The sequence below is a fragment of the Coffea arabica genome, chromosome 10e (genome assembly GCF_036785885.1).
Source record: "Coffea arabica cultivar ET-39 chromosome 10e, Coffea Arabica ET-39 HiFi, whole genome shotgun sequence".
Lineage (NCBI taxonomy): Eukaryota > Viridiplantae > Streptophyta > Magnoliopsida > Gentianales > Rubiaceae > Coffea > Coffea arabica.
In genome coordinates, this window is record NC_092328.1 from 41,933,760 (window position 1) to 41,956,675 (window position 22,916).

Consider the following 22,916-nt stretch of genomic DNA (forward strand, 5'->3'; position numbering starts at 1 on the left):
ACGGAAAAATTAAATTGCATATTTTTCATCATTTTAGTTAATCTAATTCCATTTTATTTATCTTTTATTTCTCCAGCTCCATCTAGGATGATTTTCTGCCTCTGACTGCAGCCTAGCACAAAAATGTAGCACTGTTGTATAACCAGATATTGCTTTCTTTTTTCAATTTTAATTATGGACAAGAAATGAAATGGGCTAACAATGTAGGTTGCTATTATTATTATTATTATTTTTTTGAAAAACAATTGAAGGCTTTCAATCATGTTAAATCTGTGGTTACAGCGTCAATCATGAAACGGGCTAACAAATGTAGGTTGTTATTTATTCAACTAGAATCCTGAGATTTAATGCATAGTGGTACAGTAATAATATGAGAAGAAGCAAAGGTCATATGCCTGCCACTATCTTCGGATAATCCTACAGCTTGTGTTGGACTACCAAATTGATTTGATTCATCAGATTTCACGAGTCTTCTTATAGCCGATTAATGATGTTATGGCCTACATGGCTACAGTGGAGCAGAGGTGACAGAACAAGTTACTTGCGCAAATAACTTAGCCAAACTAGTGCAGCCGTTGGGATTGGGGGTTCTCTCAATGTTGATGTGTTTTCCAAAAACATTTTTGAATAGGGTATTATTGAAACGTTTCTTGAGCGATGGGAGAAATGGCCATTTTCGCCATTTATCTTTTGGATTTTGACCAATTTAGTCTATTATCTATCGTACGATCATTTGGTTCCTTATCTTTACAAAAGAAGGCCAATTTAGGATCTCTAACGGAGAATTGAAAATCTATGATGGAATTAGTCATATACATTGTGTGTATACTGTTAGAAATGATGGTTTTGGTCCATTGTATTTAAGGTCGTATCCAATTTTGTCCCTTATATATCCATTAGGCCTCCCTAATTTCTCTTTAAAAGTCCTACATTAACTTTATTTTATGAAAATGAGAATATAAATTACTGAAAGGATAAAATTAGGTACGATCTTAAAGATAATGGACCAAAACAGGTATTTTTAGTGATTCACATGCCTTGCACTTAATTAATTCCATTAGAAATTCTCAATTTTTTGTTCAAGATCCTAGATTGACCCTTTTTTTGGGTTAATATCGCAAACCTTCCTTTAGGGTTTTCTTATTATCACCTGGCATCTCTAAGGTTTTAAAAATATCACTTATCTCGCTTACTTTTGTTATTTATATTACAAAATTTTTATAAACCCTAAACTACCCTTTCACTTGTTAAATAAAAATATTCCTAATCCACTATGTTAATTTCAAGAAAACTATCATCTAAAAAACAATATCTTATAGTACTACCACATCATAATATTATATCCCATAAAAATATAAATTTGAAAAATAAAAAAAGATATTTGAAAAGAAATACACTTGCACCAATTTAACTCTATATGTTCAAATCCGATTTCTTATGAACTTTTATATTTTTTTTTTCAACATCTTTTGAACCCTTGCCCAAACCATTAAATTGTACCAATCATTATAAAAATCAACTCAAAATAAACAAATAAATCATACTCCACTTTATTACAATTTTAAAAAATAAACGATAAACAAAATTCAATTTATTATAATTCACAAATAAAATATTGTATGGTCATCCAAAAAAATGAGTAAGAGAGATTGATGGAGAAAAGAGAAAGAGAAAAAAGTGACTTTTTTTAAAAAAAAATTTGAATTCCATTTATTTGATATGTGAATTATGTGTCAAATGAGGGTCAATAGAGACTTTTTTCTTAAAATTTTTGAATTCCATTTATTTGATATGTGAATTATGTGTCAAATGAGGGTCAATATAGGCTTTTTACAATTATTAGGGAAGGTTAGTGATATTTCAAAAACCTCAAGAGTGTTAAGTGATATTAACAGAAATCTCAAGGGAGGTTTCTGATATTATCCCTTTTTTTGGGTAAAGATAAAGGCCTAAACTGACCAAAACCTTAAAAATGAGGGACCAAAATGACCAAAACTTTTAAAAAAATGACCAAAACCTTTAGAATCTTAAAGTGATAGTTAAGGAACTAAATTGGTCCAAATCTTAAAGACAAGGGACCAAAATGACCATTTTCCCTTTGAGGTATTTTCTACATGGCATGATAGAAGCCGATTTTTGTAATACCACTTCAAAATTTTTAAATGGTTTTTGAAAATTTTTTTAAAAAAAATAAGATTACAAAGAATCCATAATGTTGAGAATAAAACCAACAAACTATGCTCAAAAAAAGTACAAATTATTTTAGAAATTGTGGAAAATATAACTCAAATTTAATAATACAACAAATAATCAAAATAGAAACACTCATATAGTGAGTTCTGAATAGGTTTTCTAATTTTTAAAAGATTTCAAACTCACATACTCGTGATTGCTTAAATATGGCTATCTTTGTCGTGATACTTAGCTCCTCTGGGTCAATCATTACTTTTTCTGATACAGAATTTAGCATCTCAACAATCTTGTCTAAATTGTCAAACAAACATTCGTTTGGTCAAGAATGACTTGGTTGGTCACGAGTATCCATAGAACCCAACAATGATGGTGGTCTTTCCGGGACACAAAAGATTTGTTAGAACCATATGTAAGCAAATCATTCTCTGGTAATAAATTCAATTTTTTTTTTTGAAAAAAAAAGGCTCTGGAACTGTATATTTCTAAATATACTCAAAATACTCTTACTTCTTTCTTTTTTTTTTTTTCCAAACGATAACAGACTCAAAATACTCTTACTGTTGAAGAAAATTTATATAAACTAAGGGTCTGTTTGTTTGGAAGGAAAATATTTTCCAGAAAATGTTTTCCTGATTTTCTATTGTTTGGTTGGGTTATTGCTTTGGGAAAATTTTTTCCTACTGAAAATATTTTACATCAGATGGTATAAAATGACTTCCCATATAAATGAACTGAAGTTATTTTCCATATCCGTCTCGTAAATAGTAAAACTATCCATTCATGCTCCCCCACCAGCCTTAAAATTCAGAACAAAACCTACCACTTGTGCAATACCCCACTAAAGATTTGTAGTCTTCATCTCCTCTCAAACATTGGAAAAAACATGTAGAAAGTAATTATTTTCCTAGATAAAATTTTCTATGGAAGACATTTTCCGTTGAAAATATTTTACATTGAATCAAACGGAGCTAAGTGATAAGCTTTTCCACATCTTACTTTATGATTGATACTGTACTTGGTGAGAAAATTTCAGAATAGTACTGTAATTAACATAATTACAAACCAAATTCTCCTTTGTTCATATAAAGCTAATTATTTGAGAATACTTCCATGGGTTTAATGTCTCATGAACAAAAGTAAAATTTAAAACTAGTATTCGCGTATAATATTTCAAAAGTCACTAAAAATCAGCATATTTTCTTACTCGGTTTAATTTTTTTGTATTTGCGATAGAAAATGACATATGTACTTTAGCAGAATCTGTATAACCTAATTTCTTTTCGTACACAAAATATATACACACACAGATATATACATACATACATATATATTCCACCTAGCTAGCCCTACTAAAGGATCACGGAAAAAATGCCATAGATTAAAGCATAATCCCAGGACATAAGAATAACGCTTCTAGCTCGTGAATTCCTGCCCTTCGGCATTCGTTTTTATTGATCAATAATTGTTTTGTTTCTTGATTGTCGGGAAAAACAAATGTAACTAAAATTGTTAAGGAAATACCTTAGCCTGCTTTTGTGGTAAATACACCAATTCCTAGTTGTTCAGACTAAAGACCCCAGAAAATATTAATATATTATTACGAAAAATTACAACTAATTAAGAAGCACAAAATGCATTTATCAAACCCCCCATATCTGATTGATTAATGGGCCCAACAGCCAAATTTTAATCTGCCAAATACAACAAAATAATAATGTACATTTTAGCATCTACTAAAATGTTTATGGGTGCAAAAGTAAAATATTATTATAGGTTCACGAGAAGCCAGGAAAGGTGTCGCTGAATGCTAATTCGTCTGTATTCTCTGTTTTACTTGCTGTTTCATCAGTTTTCAAATTTGCTCACAAGCTTCCCCAATGCCATTGCTCTGCTTGCTTGGAAGTTTCAACTTATTTTCGTTCTTTTAGAAGCTCGGATTCCCAAGAAAACCTGATCTCTGACTCCACACACTGGTAAACGGTTGCGTATACGTAGAGGCCATAGATGTGGTCCTATGCACAGGAAAGGGTTAATTACAATAAGGGATAATTTCAGAAACCTCCCCTGAGGTTTCTAATAATTTTACTGAGCTCCCTTGAGATTCAAAAAATTATACAAACCTCCCTTATCATTTAAAATGATAATTTTACCCTTAAATATTTTAATAAAATTCCCTTATTTGGTATGCTTATACTTAGAATGAGTTTTAAAATTATTTTTTTCATTCTTTTCCTTCTTATTCCTTTTTTTTTCTTATCCCTTCTTATTGGTTCTAGTTTCTATTATAACTAAATGTCGATTCAGTAATTTTTTTGACGAGTTAATTTTATATGTAATCTAGTATTTTTGCTGATCTTTGTTTTCTATTTTTTGGTACTAAAATTAACAATAAATCAAAAAGAAATGGCCCAAAACCACTACAAAATTATGATAATCCCACTACTCGAAAAATTCATAAATTCTAAATGAATTATTTCAACATTTTATTTTCTATCTTATAAATCTAAATTCATAATAAAGTACCATCAAAAGTATCCTATCATAATGATAAAATTATTATTATAGTTGTTTATTGAATAGTAGGTATGGACATAATTGTACTAGATAATCTTATAATTGTATAGAAAAATAAATTAAAACTTATTACATAAGGGTATTTTTGGATATTCATTTAAAAAATTGATCAAGCTAATATTATTTTAAGATTTTGTTACTAAAACTATCAAAATAAGGGAGGTAAGTGTAATTTTTTAAACTTTAAGGGAGCTGAGTGAAATTGTTAGAAATCTCAGGGAAAGTTTCTCAAATTATCCCTTACAATAACCACCCTAAGATAGGCCATTCTTATAAAAATTTCCCTTGCAATTCTTGAAAGTACACTCATATTATCATGAGTATTTTCCCTGCATTTCAGTTCTTTCTATACCTTGCAATGGGCAAGATTAGCCCCCTCTGATTTTTATCCATTATATACACATACCCTCGTTTCGGTAATTTGATTTGATATTTTGCATAAGCCTAAGAAAGGGTGTGTTTAAATAGAAAATTATTCGAAATATTATTTAAAATAATTATTGTAGCACTTTTTATAATGTGATATGATGTATATAAATAAATAAATAGTAAAAATGTGATTGACAATAAGTGAAGTACGACTAACAATTCCCTCGGAAATTATAGGAAAGTGTGTTGATTGTGGGAAACCTTTTGGAGGGTCTCCATATTTTACTCAACAAAATCTCAAGTCAAAATGCATAAGAGGAGAAGAACAATAGCATTATAATCAGCCCCAAAGAAACGGACTTCAAAGACCCAATAGTAACGGAAACATTGAGTTTTGCGAGTGCTTTTTGGTTGCTACTCCTTAAACCTAGAAGCATTAAACAAATCTTCCCCTATTCCTTAATCAATCAATTGTCTTGATAATGGTAACGGGGAAAGCTCTAGGAATTAACCTTGTTTGGACTGCATTTTTCTGAATTTTTTTAAAGAAAAAATATATGTGATAAAAACAAGTGATAATGAAGGGATGATCGAAAAATTTTCAATGATTTTTCTACAAGGATTGTGTGAAAGTTTGTGCAAAATGAGATTTATAAGACTGAACTCTCTAAAAAGCCTAGAAATTTAGCTAAAGATTTGGGTGAGTAATTGTGAATTTAATGTATATTATCAAGGTTACAAAACGCGTGACAGATTAATCATTTAGATATTAAGTGCATTTCCAACAAAATTAAGCGCTTTTTAGTATTCAAAGTAAGGCCCAGTTTGATAATCCAATCCAACACTTAAATTTAATGGATTCAGATCTTACTATGTTCAGACACGTTTGATAACAAAAAATAGAACATCTAAATTAATTAAGTGACACTGCATTTTCTAGCTCTAAAATTAAGTGATAAGTTATTCACTTATCATTAAATGCAATATACATTCAAATTTATCAGATTTAGTATATAACAATTTAACAACTCAACGGATTCAGACTTCAGATTTCAAATTTCAGATTTCAATTTTTAAATTTTAATTTTATCAAACGCACCCTAAGTACAAACAAAGTGTAAATAACTTTTAGAAGGAATATATCATTGTGTCAATTTATATGGTTTCCAAGATATATTTCAAAACTAACCACATCTCTTTTTTTTTCTCTACATTTATACGCATCTAACCCACATTAGCATCTTTGATCACACCATTGATTTCTCTTATCTATCAAAAAAAAAAAAAACAAGAACAAGAATATGCATTTTTCTGGCTAAAAATTGTCTTTACGATGTGTAATGTTTTCTTCAATTGAAAAGAGAAGGTAGTTGTTTAGTCATGTTTAAAAAGCTAGTCTTACTTCAAAAGTTTTATTCTCTCTTTTTTGTTGTGGGACACAAGAAAAATAGTTTTTTGCTATGGAGCTTTATGTTTTTTTGCTAAACTACAAATTGACCCCTGAACTATCTTTAACATGTAACTTACCCTCTAAACTATCAATCCCTACAAACTAACTTATGCTTCCAATTAGTCGCATATTACTCAAATCACATAGGTTAGCCCAACTTTACTGAGAGTAAAGGAGTCTAATGACTAATAAAACAAATATTTTGACAAGATTACCCATTGCACATGCCATCTGTATCGTTTCTTCACATAATTTTATTCTAAATCACCTCCAAGATCATGTCAAATATTTCTACAACAAATCATCATCCATCACCGCTTCAAAAATCTATTTTGTTGTTTTTTTTTAACTCACCATTGCAAACAATCAATATAGTGGTTTACCATCAAGCAAAATTATCACAACACCATTATCAATCACTAGCACAAAAATCCATCTTTACTCTGAAACTAATAAATGCAAGAACAACCAAACAACTCCCAGTTAGCGATGATTGTTTGGATTGTAAGTTATTTGAGATATTTTTATTGTAGCACTTTTTGTGATGTGGTGTATGTGAAATAAAAAGGTAATTGGGAAGATAAAAAGGTGTATTGAAAATTGTAATGATGATGTAAGCAAATATATTTGGGAAAATAATAAGTTGTCCAAACAAGAAAGAATCATTTGAAGTTTCTGCATTAGTCCATTCAATGATCACAATTAAGAAAGAATACACAGAAGGGGATTAGAGATGTATTGGAAGCTTGGAATGGTGAGAAGAAAAAGAAGGAGAAAAAGAAGGAGCTAGATTGGGATATTTGATCACTTTGATGTAAAATAGTCATTTCAATTTCTTTTGAATTAGTTTTCAATCAATTTAAGGGAATTTTCCCAAAAAAAAAAAGTTTATAGTAAGTGTTATAATTAATAGTTCAAGGAGTAAATCTCAAATAGGACTACAAATCTATAGTACATATTTCCATGATAGGACTAATATTGACAGGATTCTTCTGTCATGTCATGTCGAGTTACAATAATATAAGAGTTGAGTTTGACGTAACCTTTTTCCACAAACATGTATAGAAGTTAAAATGCTAATGATAATTTTCGAGGTTTTTTTTTTTAGTTGATCCACTCAAATTTCGGTGTGCTTTTTAGGGGCCTAAAAGAAAAAGATGGAGACTATCATACTAAATATAATATCATACTGCAACATTAGTGAGATATATTCATTTAAAATTCTCAATTCGAGTACCTCATATTTAGTTGACCTTATGGTTTATTTACGAATCCCAACTTAAAATGTACAACTCCTACTCAACTTGTATCAACTAAAAGATTGAGGGGGCTTGTATAGCAAAATTTTCAAATTAATGATCTAAACACTCTTTGAAAAAAAAAACTTCAGGCAATAATGAAATGCACCTCTTATAACTATAACTGTGATTAATCTTCAGTTACATAAATGTAGACTGAGGCTTTTATAATAGGGATAATTTCACAAACCTCCCCTGAGGTTTCTGACACTTCCACTGAGACCCCTCTAAGTTTTAAAAATTTCACATAGCTCCCTTGCTTTTCAAAATTGGTAACAATTCAGTCCAATTAGAATTAAAATATTACTATCATGATAGATATGACATTTATATTCCATGAATACCCTCTTCCTCCCTATATTAGTACAAGATTGTTTATTAATAAAAACCTACTAGTTTTCCTTTAGTAATAATATTAGTGTAACACTTTTTGAATTTTACTTATAAATATTTATATATTTAATATAAATTAAATGATTCAAAATAAAATACTCATAAATAGCTAGTACTTTATTCATATAATGGAAGAAACTTGTAAAGAACTGGTATGTTATGGACAATTTTTTTTTCTACTTTCAAATACTTCATTTATATTAAATACAAAACATACTAGTTTTCCTTTCGTAAAAATATTTGTGTAACGGCTTTTGAATTTTATTTGTAAATATTTATGTATTTAACATGAATTAAATGATTCATAATAAAATACCCATAAAAATCTGGTACTTGGTTCATATAATAGACAAAGGCCATAAAGAGTTGGTACTTTATGGGATATTTCGTTTTGCTCATAAATAGCTATTACTTTGTTCGTGTAATAGAGGAAACCCATAAAGAGCTGATATGTTATGGGCATTTCTTTTTTTTTTTTTAACTTTTACGTATTTAATTTATGTTAAATACAAAACCTACTAGTTTTCCTTTCGTAAAAATATTAGTATATCACTTTTTAAATTTTACTTACAAACATTTATGTATTTAACATAAATTATATGATTCAGAGTAAAATGCCTATAAATAGCTAGTATTTTATTCATATAATAGAAGAAACCCGTAAAGAGCTGGTAAAAAGTGGGTAATTTCTTTTTTTACTTTCACGTATTTAATTTATGTTAAATACAAAACCTACTAGTTTCCCTTTCGTAATAATATTAGTGTAACACTTTTTGAATTTCACTTATAAACATTTATGTATTTAATATAAATTAAAGGATTCAAAGTAAAATACTCATAAATAGCTAGTACTTTATTCATTTAATGGAAGAAACTCGTAAAGAACTGGTATGTTATGGACATTTTTTTTTTACTTTCAAATACTTCATTTATATTAAATACAAAACATGCTAGTTTTCCTTTCGTAAAAATATTTGTGTAACGGCTTTTGAATTTTATTTGCAAATATTTATGTATTTAACATAAATTAAATGATTCAGAATAAAATACCCATAATCATCTCTACCTTTTTATTAACAAGCAATCTTGTACTAATATAGGGAGGAAGAGGGTATTCATGGAATATAAATGTCATCTCTATCATGATAGTAATATTTTAATCCTAATTGGACTGAATTGTTACCAAATTTGAAAAGCAAGGGAGCTAGGTGAAATTTTTAAAACCTGGAGGGCTCTCAGTGCAAGTGTCAGAAACCTCAGGGTAGATTTGTGAAATTATCCCTTTATAATACAATTTCATCGTATCAACATGAAAATAGTACTTAATAATACTTGATTACCAGTCTTACGACATTTTCTTAATATTTACTCTAAAGTAAATAAAAAAGATTTAGTTTAACCAAGAAGAATATTCTAATGAGGTAAAGATATATATACTGGTTAAGGTAAGAAAAAAAAATTCATTTTATCATGTATATTAATCAAAGGTTCGAAAAGTTTAATTAACTAAAGGACCATAGCCATTTTCAAATTACAAGTATAAATTTGTAAGTGGAAAAGAAATAAAATCAATGATATACAGATGAGCAGTAAAACTCTTCTTGTAGTAAATGTCACGACATGGAATTTCTTGTAAAATCTTGCGGAGATTATGTAAATAAAGTCATCAATTGACCCACTAGATAAATTAATTTTACTCAATTCTAACCTCTTATCCACTTTGTCACCAAAAAATATATATAAATATATATATATATATATATATATGCAAAAGCAAAAAAAAATTATTAATAGTAAAATGAAATTTACTAAATTATCTGACGAGGGATGTTCCAGCATCGAAAGGATGAAATGGTAATTTTGAAATGGGCGAGGGTGAGCTGAGCTCGGCGAATTAATCGGAAGCAATAATTTGGAAGTACGACCTTTCTGACTCGAAAACTCCAAAACTCAATTCACGAGGGGTCCCTTCTGACATTTTCTTTAATTAATTATTTACTTAAAAACTGTTCATTTAATCTTCTGATTACTTTATCAGTTTATTGTCCTACTCGCTATTATGATTGTCTTGAAGGGCTCAGGATCTTTTATTGCATCCTCTGATTTTTACTGACCCAATGAATGAGCAGTAAAGAATGCACTCAATGCACCTACAGCATTTACCTCTTGGGAAAAACATTAAGTGAAAGTTCTATTGCAGGGGTTAATTTGTAGCCCTTCGAACAATGGAACGGAGTAAGTTATGAAGGACTTCAGAAAACACAGCTCTTTTATGAGATAATTACGTATTATTTCACTAACTAGTTTTTGCATCGACAGCATAAATGAAACACAAGGCTTATATAAAAGAAATTGTCTATCCATATCGACTAAAATAACTTATGTTGGCAACAGGGATGCAAAAGAGTCAAACTCAATCAAGTAGTTCGTCAACCTGTTCGATCAAAATTCAAACTTGAATACGCATTAACCGATTTGAGTTCGAATTCGAGCAGCTCTAACAACCTATCAACCTTAACAGAATTCGAGTTCGATTTCGAGTAACTCTAATAGCTTTATGAGCTTCACCTTGATCCAAGTATGTGAGGTTCGAAAGTTTATTGAACTTAATTGAGTCTAATTGAGCTTTACATATAGACGCGTGCGGGCACACACGCACATGCACACAAAATTTGAAAATTTTCTGTTCAAAATCACGAGGATCATAACAAACATCAAGTTAAAAAATATAACTAGTCTATTTCGCTGAATTTTGTAATCGTTAGTGTAGTTTTGTTACTTATTTGTATTGTCTAATTTATTAAATAGAACTTTTTGAGTGGTTAAATGTGTGTATTAATTGTTTCTAACTTTTAATTAATCTTATTCTTTTATTAATATGATTATATATACATGCATAAGCGGTATTTATCAAATAAAAGTTTCATCTCTCTCTTTAAACTACTTTTTTAATGTTATTTTTTTTAATTAGACTAACTTTGTTATCAAAACCTTAACCTTAGGAGAGATTTATGTAATTTTATAAACTTTAGGGGAGCTTAATGAGATTGTTAGAAACCTCAGGAGAGGTTTCTAAAATTATCCCTAGATAATTTGAACGCGTCACATAAAACTCACTACCTCATTAGTTGCTCTATATTTATTAGTTGTATTCACATCCCACAAATTGCTATCTTATCGAAACCGAAATACATGAAAAATTTTTATGTTAAGGCTATTAATAGAAAGTTAAAGATGAAGCACTTTTAGGAGTGAAATGAATTTTTTGACACAAAAGAAGTAATTTAATGAATGAAGTGAGAAACCTGCTGCTTCAACATATATTATACTAGCTTATTCTTAATCAGAAGGGGTGGTAACAGATTGGAGCTTCGAAAATCATAATCAAAATTTATCTTATTAAATTTGGGTTTATTGCAATCCTAGTGGTGATTGTAGAGTGGAATTAGTGGTGGGTATTAATTGATTTAAAATTAGAAAATTAGGTGGACAGGTTAGATTAAACGTGAGATATAAAGTTCGGTGAGTAGCAAAATTTGTCGTGATTTTTTTTTATTACAAAAAAAATTATATCACACCATAAATATGATTTTTAATTATATTTTTATTTCACATAAATCAAATTACAAAAAAATATTACACTATTGTATTTCAAAAGTTTTTTGCAAATATAAAATCTTTTATCTAAACGCACATGCAATTGCATAATCCCAACTAGTGAGACAACTGATGAGTTAGCACAATAGCCCGAAATAAAAACAAACACAAACACAAACACAAACACAAAAAGGCTAATACTTTTTTTTTATTTTTTATTTTTTTGTCAACAACGATACATTTGTATAACCTACTCTATCCTAATCTAGGGGGAGGGGGAGCCTAAGGAAGCTGTTGTAGGGGCTAGTAGGTATACAGACCCAACTAGATCAAGGAAGTGCTATGACACAACTCTTAAATTTTTTTCGCTGCAAATAAAGTTTAAACCCTCACCTGCAGGCTAAGGAGGGACTTAAGTCCCTCCCTGGTGGGGCTGAGCCATTGGTCCGGTGATTACAAAAAGGCTAATACTTGCTGACACCGGAAATCCAAAATGCATTTGCCTATAATTCTAGTGGCTGCCGAATTGGTCTGTCCAGATATGATTGTACTCTATTTCATGCACACATCTAAAAAACTTAGGTTGTGTTTGGATTGCATTTTCCGTCATTTTTCATGAAAAAATCACTGTAGCGATTTGATATATGTGAGGGAAAAAGGTGATAGGGGGAATGTGATCACGGAAAACGACAATATTTTCCGACGGAAACAAGCAATTCAAGCATGGCTTTAATAACAAACTAGTTTAGTCGAGTTTCTAAATCTAAAACAGTAAAAAAAACTACTTGGAGCTGTATTGAGTTTCTACTTTCTAGGACCTAAATATTTAGTACACTTTCTTTGCATGGTAGACGTATAAAAGTGTGTTCTTTTTATTTTAATTGGTTTGGATTTTTTCAGCGCATTATAACTTATGCTTTTATATTTTCATCTTTGGAAAGACTTATCAAAGTATTTTTTCAATTAATTGGGACTTTACAAATACCTTAATGTTTAACAATATTTCTCTTTTGTTAACAATGTTAACAAGTTCTTGTTTGAATTGTTATTTTTTTTAGAGTTTTATGGAAACATATATAGTAGTAATTTAATATATGTGAGATAAAAAAATGACTGAAAAATGTATTTACAAAAAACATAAAATTTTTAAAGAAAAAATGACAATCCAAACAAGGGTGATTTTGGACTGCTTAATGGCCCATTACAAAGGAGGCTAAGCTTGGCGTTGTAACACCTATTACATCATAAGCAAAAATTCCTAACTGCAGCCCAATACTAGAATGAACATATTGTTTTTTTCTTTTTCTTTTCCTTTTTCTGATAGTAGAATCGAGTGAGACTATATTGGAAAGTACAAAAAAAAGGAAGAAACTAATACATGTAACAACAATGATAGAACAATAGAGATTTTTATAGTTTTTCCATAATAATGAATTGACACATTTTCGCTTGCAAATTTTCGCTTGAATTGAGTAAATAGATGAATGAAAGAATACTACTAGTAGGAGAACTATTTGTGCTAATACAAAGAAAATATATTCAGGGGAGTAATGCCACATGGGGTCTACACTAATTAGCCTTTACATCCTTAATCTTTAATTAGTATATATCCTTAAAATATGTAAAGTCGAATTTTATCCATGAATTTCTGCAGTAATGCACAGTATTAGAATCTAGTGGTCTCCTTATGCTAACATGGACCATTTCCTCAGAAATCACCAAAAGATTCTGATTTCTGGTCTAATGCTAATGCCTAATGGAAAGGGATGGGCAGTACCTACAAAAGAATCCCCCATTTCATCATCAATTCTGACAAACTTTGATTTCTTTACTGTTTCTACTCGTACATAAAGCCACAACTAGGCCAGTGATTCCCGTGACTTGGTAGTCATTTTCCACCGTACTAAAGTTAATAAAATCATAACATTGCATCATCATAACCTCCCCTACCCACCATTGCCCATTCCCCTTCCCCTTCCCACCTATTCCCTCCTCTTTTTGCTCCTCTTTTTGTCCCTCAACAAGGCTATAATATAGTATTAATATACCGGCCCAGAACCTTCATCCCCCCAAGAATACACTAAAGTGAAAGTGGTTTGTCAGGAAAAGGAAAAAAAAAGAAAACAAGAATGCCAAGTTCAGCTTCATTCTTGAGGCAGATAAGTAGGAAAGAAGGCTACACATCAAGATCAAAAAGATGGGCTAGTGGCAAGAATGCTGATGTTGGTGATGAAAACGGAAGAGGGCTGTACAGGTATGAAGCTAGTTTGAAGCAAATGGAAGGGTTTAACAACATCTATGCAAGTGCTGGATGTGAAAATGGTGGATTTGTAATGAGGAAAAGAGTAATGGTGGTGGTGGATCAGAGTTCTCATTCTAAGCATGCAATGATGTGGGCTCTTACTCATGTTACCAACAAGGGTGATATGTTAACTCTGCTTCATATTGTCCCTCCTTCGCATGACACTTCTGAGTCATCTTCTTCTTCTTGCTCTCCTTATCTTGCCAGTTCTCTGGGATCCCTTTGTAAAGCTTGCAAGCCTGAGGTAAGAGATTTATGTATACATAAATCCATGTCTTAGTTGTTGCTTCTAGTTTAGTTTCTGATCTTTTCAGGCTTTCAAGCCTGAGGTAAGTGATTTAATAATAGCATTACTAAACTTGCTCATTTGTATGACTTTATAAATTCATGTCTAGATTGCTGATTAAGTGACAAACTAAGGCTGATGAGTATGGTTTCTTTTTTTTTTAAAGGTTTTATGTTGTGGGATTTGAGGTCTGTTTTTCTGTGTTTTCATGTCACTCTTTAGTGTCTTGCTTTTCGGTTTCTTTTTTTTTTTTTCCTGACCAAAAGAGAGTGACCCGTGATTTTTCCTTGTTGGCCTTCACTCAGAAAAAAAAAACAGAATATGTTCTGATTTTTCTTTTCCTTTTTTTTCCCTTGTTTCTCTTTTGCCAGTTTTTCCAGTACAAAAAGGAAATGAGTCATGATTTTGTTCACTTTAGCATGGTGGGAGAGATAATCATTTCTTAAAATGCTTTCTCTTTTTGTCATTTTCCATTGTTGCAACTTTATGGGGAAAATGGAGACAGTTTTCAGATCTGTGCTTTTTTTTTTTGTGTCCAATATCCTTACTACATTAATTTCATCTCTACTGCCCCAACTACTCAGGTTGAAGTGGAAGCACTTGTGATTCAAGGACCAAAACTGGCCACAGTGATGAGCCAAGTGAAGAAACTGGAGGTGTCTGTCCTAGTCTTGGGTCAGAAAAAGCCTTCTTCAATGCTGCTTAATTGGTGGGTATTATTACTACTTAAAAGCCAATTAATTTATCATTCATGTCTCTTGACTAGATCCCATTTCATTCTTCCATACATGTGTAAAAAGTTTTAATATATGTGACAATTTTCATCCTAAATGTTGTTACAACAAAAATAATGCTTTTACTTCTTTTGGGGTCCAATTGGTCATTGGTTTTTCACTAGGAAATTAGTACCATTTAAGTCTTATTTCAACTGTTGCAGCCTCTGTGGAACCAGCAGCTCAGAGGAGTTTGTGGAACAATGCATCAATGCAGTGGACTGCTTAACAATTGGAGTGAGGAAGCAAAGCAAAGGCATGGGTGGGTACCTCATCAGCACCAGATGGCAGAAGAATTTCTGGCTCTTAGCTTAAATCTGAATTAGATGGTGGTATATTGTTAGTGCTGGTGCTTAAGCAAGTTATTAGTAGTAAGTTATTGGTATGATTAGTATGATGATACATATATGGAGAGTAATAACTTGTAGGAAATGAATTCCAGCCTCGTTTGTGTAATATTTTAGAATATTGTGGTGTATTACCTCATTCTAACTATTACTACTAACTAGTTACTATAATTTTTCATGTTAAATTTTACTATGCTTCACTCCTTTTTTTTTTGTTGGTTTTTTTTTGGGGTAAAATTTTCACAATGTTTTTTTTGGTATAATGAATTCATTATGCGGCCCTTCAATTCCTCTATGAGATCTAAGGGTCCTAGAAAAAGCAGGGTAAAAAAAAAGATGAGATCCAAAGAACTCTGTACTTATTGGATCTAGGAGGTCAAACATCATGGTTACTTACGAACTAGGTACACTTGAGAACAAGCATTTGATCCCATTTTAGCGTGTGAATCTGAAGAATTAGCCATGAGCCATTAAAGCCATGAGCCATTAATTGCTTGGCAGCTGGATTTGACTACGTGATTTTATCCATCAATTAAGGCCTTGTTTGGATTGCTTGTTTTTGTCGGAAATATCGTTTTTCGTGATCACATTTTCCTATCACTTTTTTTTCTCACATATATTAAATCGCTACAGTAATTTTTCTATGACAGAAAATGCAATCCAAACACAACCTAAGGTTTTGAAGATTTTCTCCTCACAAGTACCAATACAAGCTAGGCCTAATGAAGGATCAAAATTCCAACCTACGAGTACTTAATCAGCATCACATCTCCTCTTCCTCAATTTCTTTCTCCATTTTCTTTTCTCCTCAAAAGATATTTCTATTCGAAGAGAGGGAGAGTATCATTTGTTTTTACTTTGTTTTCTAATAAGGTTTGTTTTAAATTTTTTTTAGTGAGGGTTTGCTTTTCTCTTAAAGGTTTCTAGTGAAAATTTATTATTCCTTAGTTCTTAGTGAGATTTTTGTATAATTTTTTTTTATTTCGTTGTTAGATTTGAATTTATTTTAAATTTGATTATCAGATCAAAAATTTTTAGATCTTTGATCTATTTTGATAAATTTTATCATCATTATTAAAGATTAAAGCAATTGATTAACAAATCTACTGGCAACATGTACAAAAGGGGGTCATAGCGCTTTATTAGAAGACTTTGAAATTTCTTTGTGTTTTTAAGATATGTTCATAATTTTTCATATCTTTATTTCTATTAAATTATAGATCTATTATTTCTAGTGCATATTTATTGTACCATTTCTAATCATAACGATTTGTTAATGAAATTCATTTTTTTATCAAAAAAAAATCAAATTGTATAAGAAACTTTTGACCCTTATCTAATCGAGCCAATAAAATTACCACAAGGGGCATTCAATGGTCATAATGTTTGCCACCATTATGGCAACTGAAATATATTCTTAGCATTACTAGATTAGTACTCATTTGCAGAAGTGCAACGACCAAAGAAATAAATTTCAAGACCGTACAAGTGGCTGGTAGCTGTAATTATTCAATCATGCACTTCAATGAGGCTTGGAATTCGAAGCTGTACAAGAGTCATAAATCATAAGTCCCAATGGATATTGATTGTGTTCAACCATTTTCAAGTTACATGCCAACTACTCTAACTGCAGCGTGCCTCTCTATTTCACTTCCTTTTTAATGTTGGCAGGGGCAGACAAAAATACACGTTAATCCGAAAATTCGTAATACCCGATTTGATCTGATGCAAATTCGATTCGTATTATCTGATTGGATTAAAAGAGGGTCAAATACTTGTTTAGATGCATGGTAGGTTAAGATCACATAATTTAAAACTCGCGAGTACTCATTCCGCTCTGCATATATATATATATATAATTTTTTTTATTTTTATACACGTACTACAAAATAATATTTTCAGCGCTACATAAGCAATTTCATTGAAAAATTGCATTACAAATATGGGAGAGAATAGTTTGTTTACAAGATTCATTTATAGAGATCATGATCTTTTATTTTTTAGAAAAGAGTTTAATTAACATGGAATATATATTTAAAAAAGGTACTATCTATTTCAAATTTTCATTGGTTTTGAATTTTTTTTAATTTTTTCCTTTTTATTGTTTTCTCTTCGCGCGTTTGTTTCTTGATGGGAGATTTTTTTGAGAAAAAATCTTCATTAAATCTTAGACGAATATGTAAAACATAAAATTAAATTAGTATATATTATTTTTTAAAAAAAATAAATCATAAGCCAGGCAGGGTAGGTACTCATTGACCCGACCTTATCTCAGCGGGCATCACTGATATACGAGGCAAATAAGGGTTAGATTGCGAATCGGATTAGCCAAATAGCATACGGGCGAGTATCCGACATGTGCCCATCCCTATCATGCAATCAAGTGGTCATGCACATTGACTTGTATGTTTACATACTTCAATTTCATTCTTGGCACATTGACTTGCATGTTTACGTACTTCAATTTCATTCTTAGTTTGTACAGGTTTATACATATTGACGAATGCGTTTGCTTGTATTATAAATATATTTTTTTATCACTATTTTATTATCTTTACATACATCACATTTAAAAAAAAGTGCTAAAGTGATTATTTTAAATAATCTCCTATCCAAACACACTCCTTGTTAATTATTAGTCGTTGATTATTTCGCATTCCAATAACTTTTAGGCATTAATAAATCTTTTTTATCTTTTAATTGTTAGTGCACATTTGATGTATTTAACTATTTATTAGCTAACCCACTAAAAGTAAAAAATGTTTTCATTGTTAACGAAACACTGAAAAGCGAGGAATTTATAGATGGCTAGCTCAACGCATCTTTTATGTTGTTAGATAATGCTGATATTCTCTATTAATAAATGAAACCAGCATGTAGCTACCACAAACATCATGGTAATGTTATGGACTTCAGAAACATAAAAAGCACAACAAAAGTTTTTGCCATAATACCAAACCTCTAAGCAAAAACAAATAGCTATTACTCATAAAAAAACCTCGCATGTAAATGCTTTACGATAATAAAGCAACTCATGAACCTTAAACAATCGCTTGGATGGCCTAAATATCAAGAAAATAAATTTTGGCGACTGATTACATGAGAGGGGATCTTATAGGCGTTCCTTTCCTAGCATGCCTTCTGGGAGAGTAGACTTGGTTGCTTGGCCCACTAGCAGAGTAGATTTGCTGGCTTGGACCATCATCTTCAAGATCCAGATTAAACTGCAAAACCGATGTAGTTTTCGATCATAATTGCCTATACTAATGAGGATTAATTTTTTCTGACGGGTCTAGATATATGCAATATTATGAACATCAAACTTTACATATATGGTATGTATCTAAAGTCACTATATACACTATCAGTGTGTTAAAAGATTTATCCGACTGAAAAATAGAGTAATTCTTACTTTGCAGGCAATGGAACAAAACATGTTTGAGGAGCCCATGATATCTGTTTGGCATCGCTCACACTTGGGACAATCCCTTAACGTTTTATTTGCTCTTGCACGAAGATGGACAACATCTCGCCAGGCACACTTGTAGCGCTCTATAGTGCCGACATCAATGCCTAACTTTTCTGTGTGAGAAACTCGAACTACCTCTTGTCCATGTAACCTATTAACCTGAAGAATTACAAGACCAATAATTACATTCACAAGAGGATTTATGGTGCATTTGATAGAACTGAAGCTTGAAATTTGAAATCTGAATCTATTAAATTATTGAATAGTTAAGTACTAAATTTGATGCATTTGAGTGTATATCACATTAAATGATAAATGACTAGTTTATCACTTATTTTTTGGACCAAATTTTGCCTAGAAAATTTGGTACTATTTAATTAATTCAGATGTTTTATTTTTGGTTATCAAATGCAACTGAACATATTAAGATTTGAACTCATAAAGTTTCAGTGCTGAATTGAATTATCAAACAGAACCTTAGATTCAAATCTGCTAATGTAAAGAAATTTTATGCTATATATCTTCATTGAAAAAGACTAATTCAATTTGAACTTACTTGTAGAACTTGATGGCGTGCATGAGATTCATTAGCGGACGTTTGACAAATAGGTCCATTAATACAAGTTACCAAAACCTTGTCCTCGTACGGTGCACATGGAAATGATTGCAGCATACATTATTGCTTACATAGAAGTTTGAGCCTGTTTGGAACCTGAGTTTTTTAGGAATTTGTCTAAAACTTTACTGTAGTGCACTGTAGAAGTTTTTGAAAAAATTTTGTAGAAGTTTTTGTAAGGTGAAAAATTTTTTTGTAGAAATTTTTGTAAGATAAAAAATTTTGTAAAAGTTTTTGTAAGGTGAATTTTTTTTTCCTTTTCTTTTTTTTTCTTTCTCTTTCTTTTTCTTTTTTTCCTTTTTCTTTTCTTTCCTCTCTTTCTTCTTCTTCTTCTTCTTCTTCCTTCCCCCTCCCGCCACCCCTCCCTTTCCCCTTCTCCTCTCCTCTGCATTTCCCCCGCCACCCCTTTCCCCTGCCAGCCCCTCTGTCCCTTCCCCCTCCCCTCTGCACACCACCCCCTTTACCCCGCCAGCCCTTCCCCCGCTGCCCATTCCCTCCCGCCACCCCTCCCTTTTCCCTTCTCCTCTCCTCTGCATTTCCCCCGCCACCCCCTTCCCCCCCAGCCCCTCTGCCCCTTCTCCCTCCCCTCTGCCCCGCCACCCCCCTCCCCCCGCCAGCCCTTTCTCCGCTGGCCCGCTAGCCCCTCTGCCCTGCCCCTTCCCCTCCCCCCGCCACCTCCTCTGCCCCTTCCCCCGCTAGCCCCTCTGCCCTGCCCCGCCACCCCCCTCCCGTTTCCCCCTCCCCTGTTCCCCTTCCCGTTTCCCGTTTCCCGCCACCCCCTTCCCTATTCCCCCGTTAGCTGTAGCGTTGGCGTGACTGGAGGGAGAAAGAAAAACCAGAGCAGGAGGAAAGTAACTGCTGCTGCTGCATAGGTCGGGGGAGAGGGGAGGGAAGGAGAGAGGGAGGGAGAAAGGAAGGAAAAAAAAATATTTGGGAACGCCGGCGCCAGAATAGGTGGCCGGCGCCGGAAACGGCAGCGGAGGTGGTGGCCTGCGATGAAGGTACGGTGGATGGGGTGGGAGAGAAAGAAGAAGAAAGATAGAAGTTTTTTGTGTATTAGATATTTTGAAGTGTGTAGGTTAAAAAATTTGATAAATTTTTTTGACTTCCTGTAGTTAAAGTTGTTAAAAAACTTGTAGCTAAAAAACTCACTTCCAAACAGGCCCTTTATTTCACAAATTCGCTTCAACCATCTCCGTTGATTCAAATCGGACATCTTGACGAAGTATGAGAGATGATCGATAGCTCGTGCTCTCACAATTCCTATAAGAAACTTGATTTTGAAGGTATATATATAGTGTTTTGTGAGAATATAATCATTGCAAACTAGGAAATTTTGTAGTACTTTCTTTGTTGGTTTGTAGAAATAAATTTTTATAGTAGCACGTAAAATTAGAAATAATAGTTGCTATTCTACACACGAGTCAATGTTTATGGTGCACAAAATAAACTAGGAAATTTGATTTTTAGTAATACATTTTTATACTAGCATGTAAAAAACGAATTATACTTCCTATTCTTGACCAGACTAAATTTTTTGGCTTCCTTTTTGCTCATAGAAATAAACGCACGTGTTAGAACGTGGTCAAGGAAAAACATTTAAAAGAAGAAATAAGGTCATTGGAATTATGTTTTTACGGCAGTATGTAAACAAGAAATCATACTTTCTATTCTTTACAAGTTGAGTGTTCATGGAGTGTATAATAATATAGGAAACCTTGTACTTTTTTTTTTCCGCTTCTAGTGGCGTGTAGTTGAGGAAAGGAGCACAAGCAGCATTTAAAGCAAGAAATTCTGAGTAGACAACGGGGAAATGGGGCCTCTCTAATTTCAGTTCTATCTAGTTGCATGAATTGACAAAATTTCAGTGTAAATTGATAAAATTTTGGTTTGAACGAGAATTATAACTGATTTAGTTTAAAACTCACGATTATATCAAAAATATATTAGTTTATATCGAAATTGTGCCAGTTTACGCAATTGGACGGAATTAGACAAAACCTCAAATAGAGGGAGGTCCAGATCCAAAAAATGGCATTACATATATATCATTCAAAAGGTAAACAAAGTTTATAGATCAAAACTAAATTTGTCAAGACTTTTTCATCTAATTCATCTTTTTCACAAAACTAGACTTGATAGATAAAACTAAGGATTAAAAGCATTGACCCCCCCTAAACTTTACCCTTAGGTGCACTTTATCCCCTCAATTCAATAAATAGGCACTTTGCTCCCCTATTTCGTGTTTTCGGACAAAGTGTTCATTCCATATTGATTATTATTTTATTTCTTTTTTCTCCTTTTGGTCATTTTTCTACTTGTTCTTTTTTTATATTTTAAAAATTTTCTTTCTTCTTGTATATGATTAGCTACTTTTTTTAATCTTTTCTAGTATTACTCATATATTAATTTAAATCTTCTTAAAGTTATTCTTTACTTAATTCTATTTTTTTAACTTTTTTTTATTTGAAGTAATAATTGTCAAAAAATCTACACTATTACAAAGTATATTTTATCTATGCACATAGACTATGTCATGTATTACTTAAATCAATACATCTAGAGTTTAAAATAAATTACTTTTTAATAACAAAAGTAACAAATTCAAATCATAATAACATAGTGATTAATAAACTATTCATAAAAAGTAAATAAAAATAGTGGTTACTTTATTTTTTGGGATATAATTTTATATAATAAATAATTTAAAGTTCTAGTTTGCTAATTTTTTTTAAATAGTCAAAGTGCTAGTAATATATACTTTTTTAATATGACAGGCATATATTAGTTTTTTACACTATACAGTTTGTCTTGAATATTCTAATAGTGTAAATAAATAAAACAAGAATGAAATTATAAGTAAAAGATAATTATAATATTATAATAAGCATACAAATTAGTAATACTAATAGGAAAGTAAAACAAAATAGTAATGTTGGCATATTAAATCAAGGTTTAAAAAAATAGATGTTTCTATATTGTTATTTAGCAATGTTTAGTTATGTCAAGTTTCTAGTAGTTTTATTGAAGTCAAATTGGAGCAGTTTTAGTGTTTAGGAACTTGTATTTTATTAGAAAATTTTGTATGGTTGTAAAACTTGTTTACCAAGTGATCTAGTCTATAAATAGGGAGTCATATTATTGTGTTTAGTTGAGAAGAGCGAAAGATTTGAAAGTCTTGTTATTATAGTATGTGATTAATATATTATTATTGATATTTATTCCTTTTCTGCCACACATACTTGTGTG

General features: G+C 31.4%; 1 protein-coding gene across 1 annotated transcript; it reads left to right on the forward strand.

Moving 5' to 3' along the window:
* Nucleotides 1–13,826: 13,826 nt before the first annotated feature.
* Nucleotides 13,827–15,767, forward strand: LOC113711974 (uncharacterized). The gene is made up of 3 exons (XM_027235237.2): nucleotides 13,827–14,420; nucleotides 15,047–15,171; nucleotides 15,400–15,767. The coding sequence occupies exons 1-3, from the start codon at nucleotides 14,004–14,006 to the stop codon at nucleotides 15,548–15,550; spliced, it is 693 nt and encodes a 230-aa protein (XP_027091038.1). The 5' UTR covers nucleotides 13,827–14,003; the 3' UTR covers nucleotides 15,551–15,767.
* Nucleotides 15,768–22,916: the final 7,149 nt, after the last annotated feature.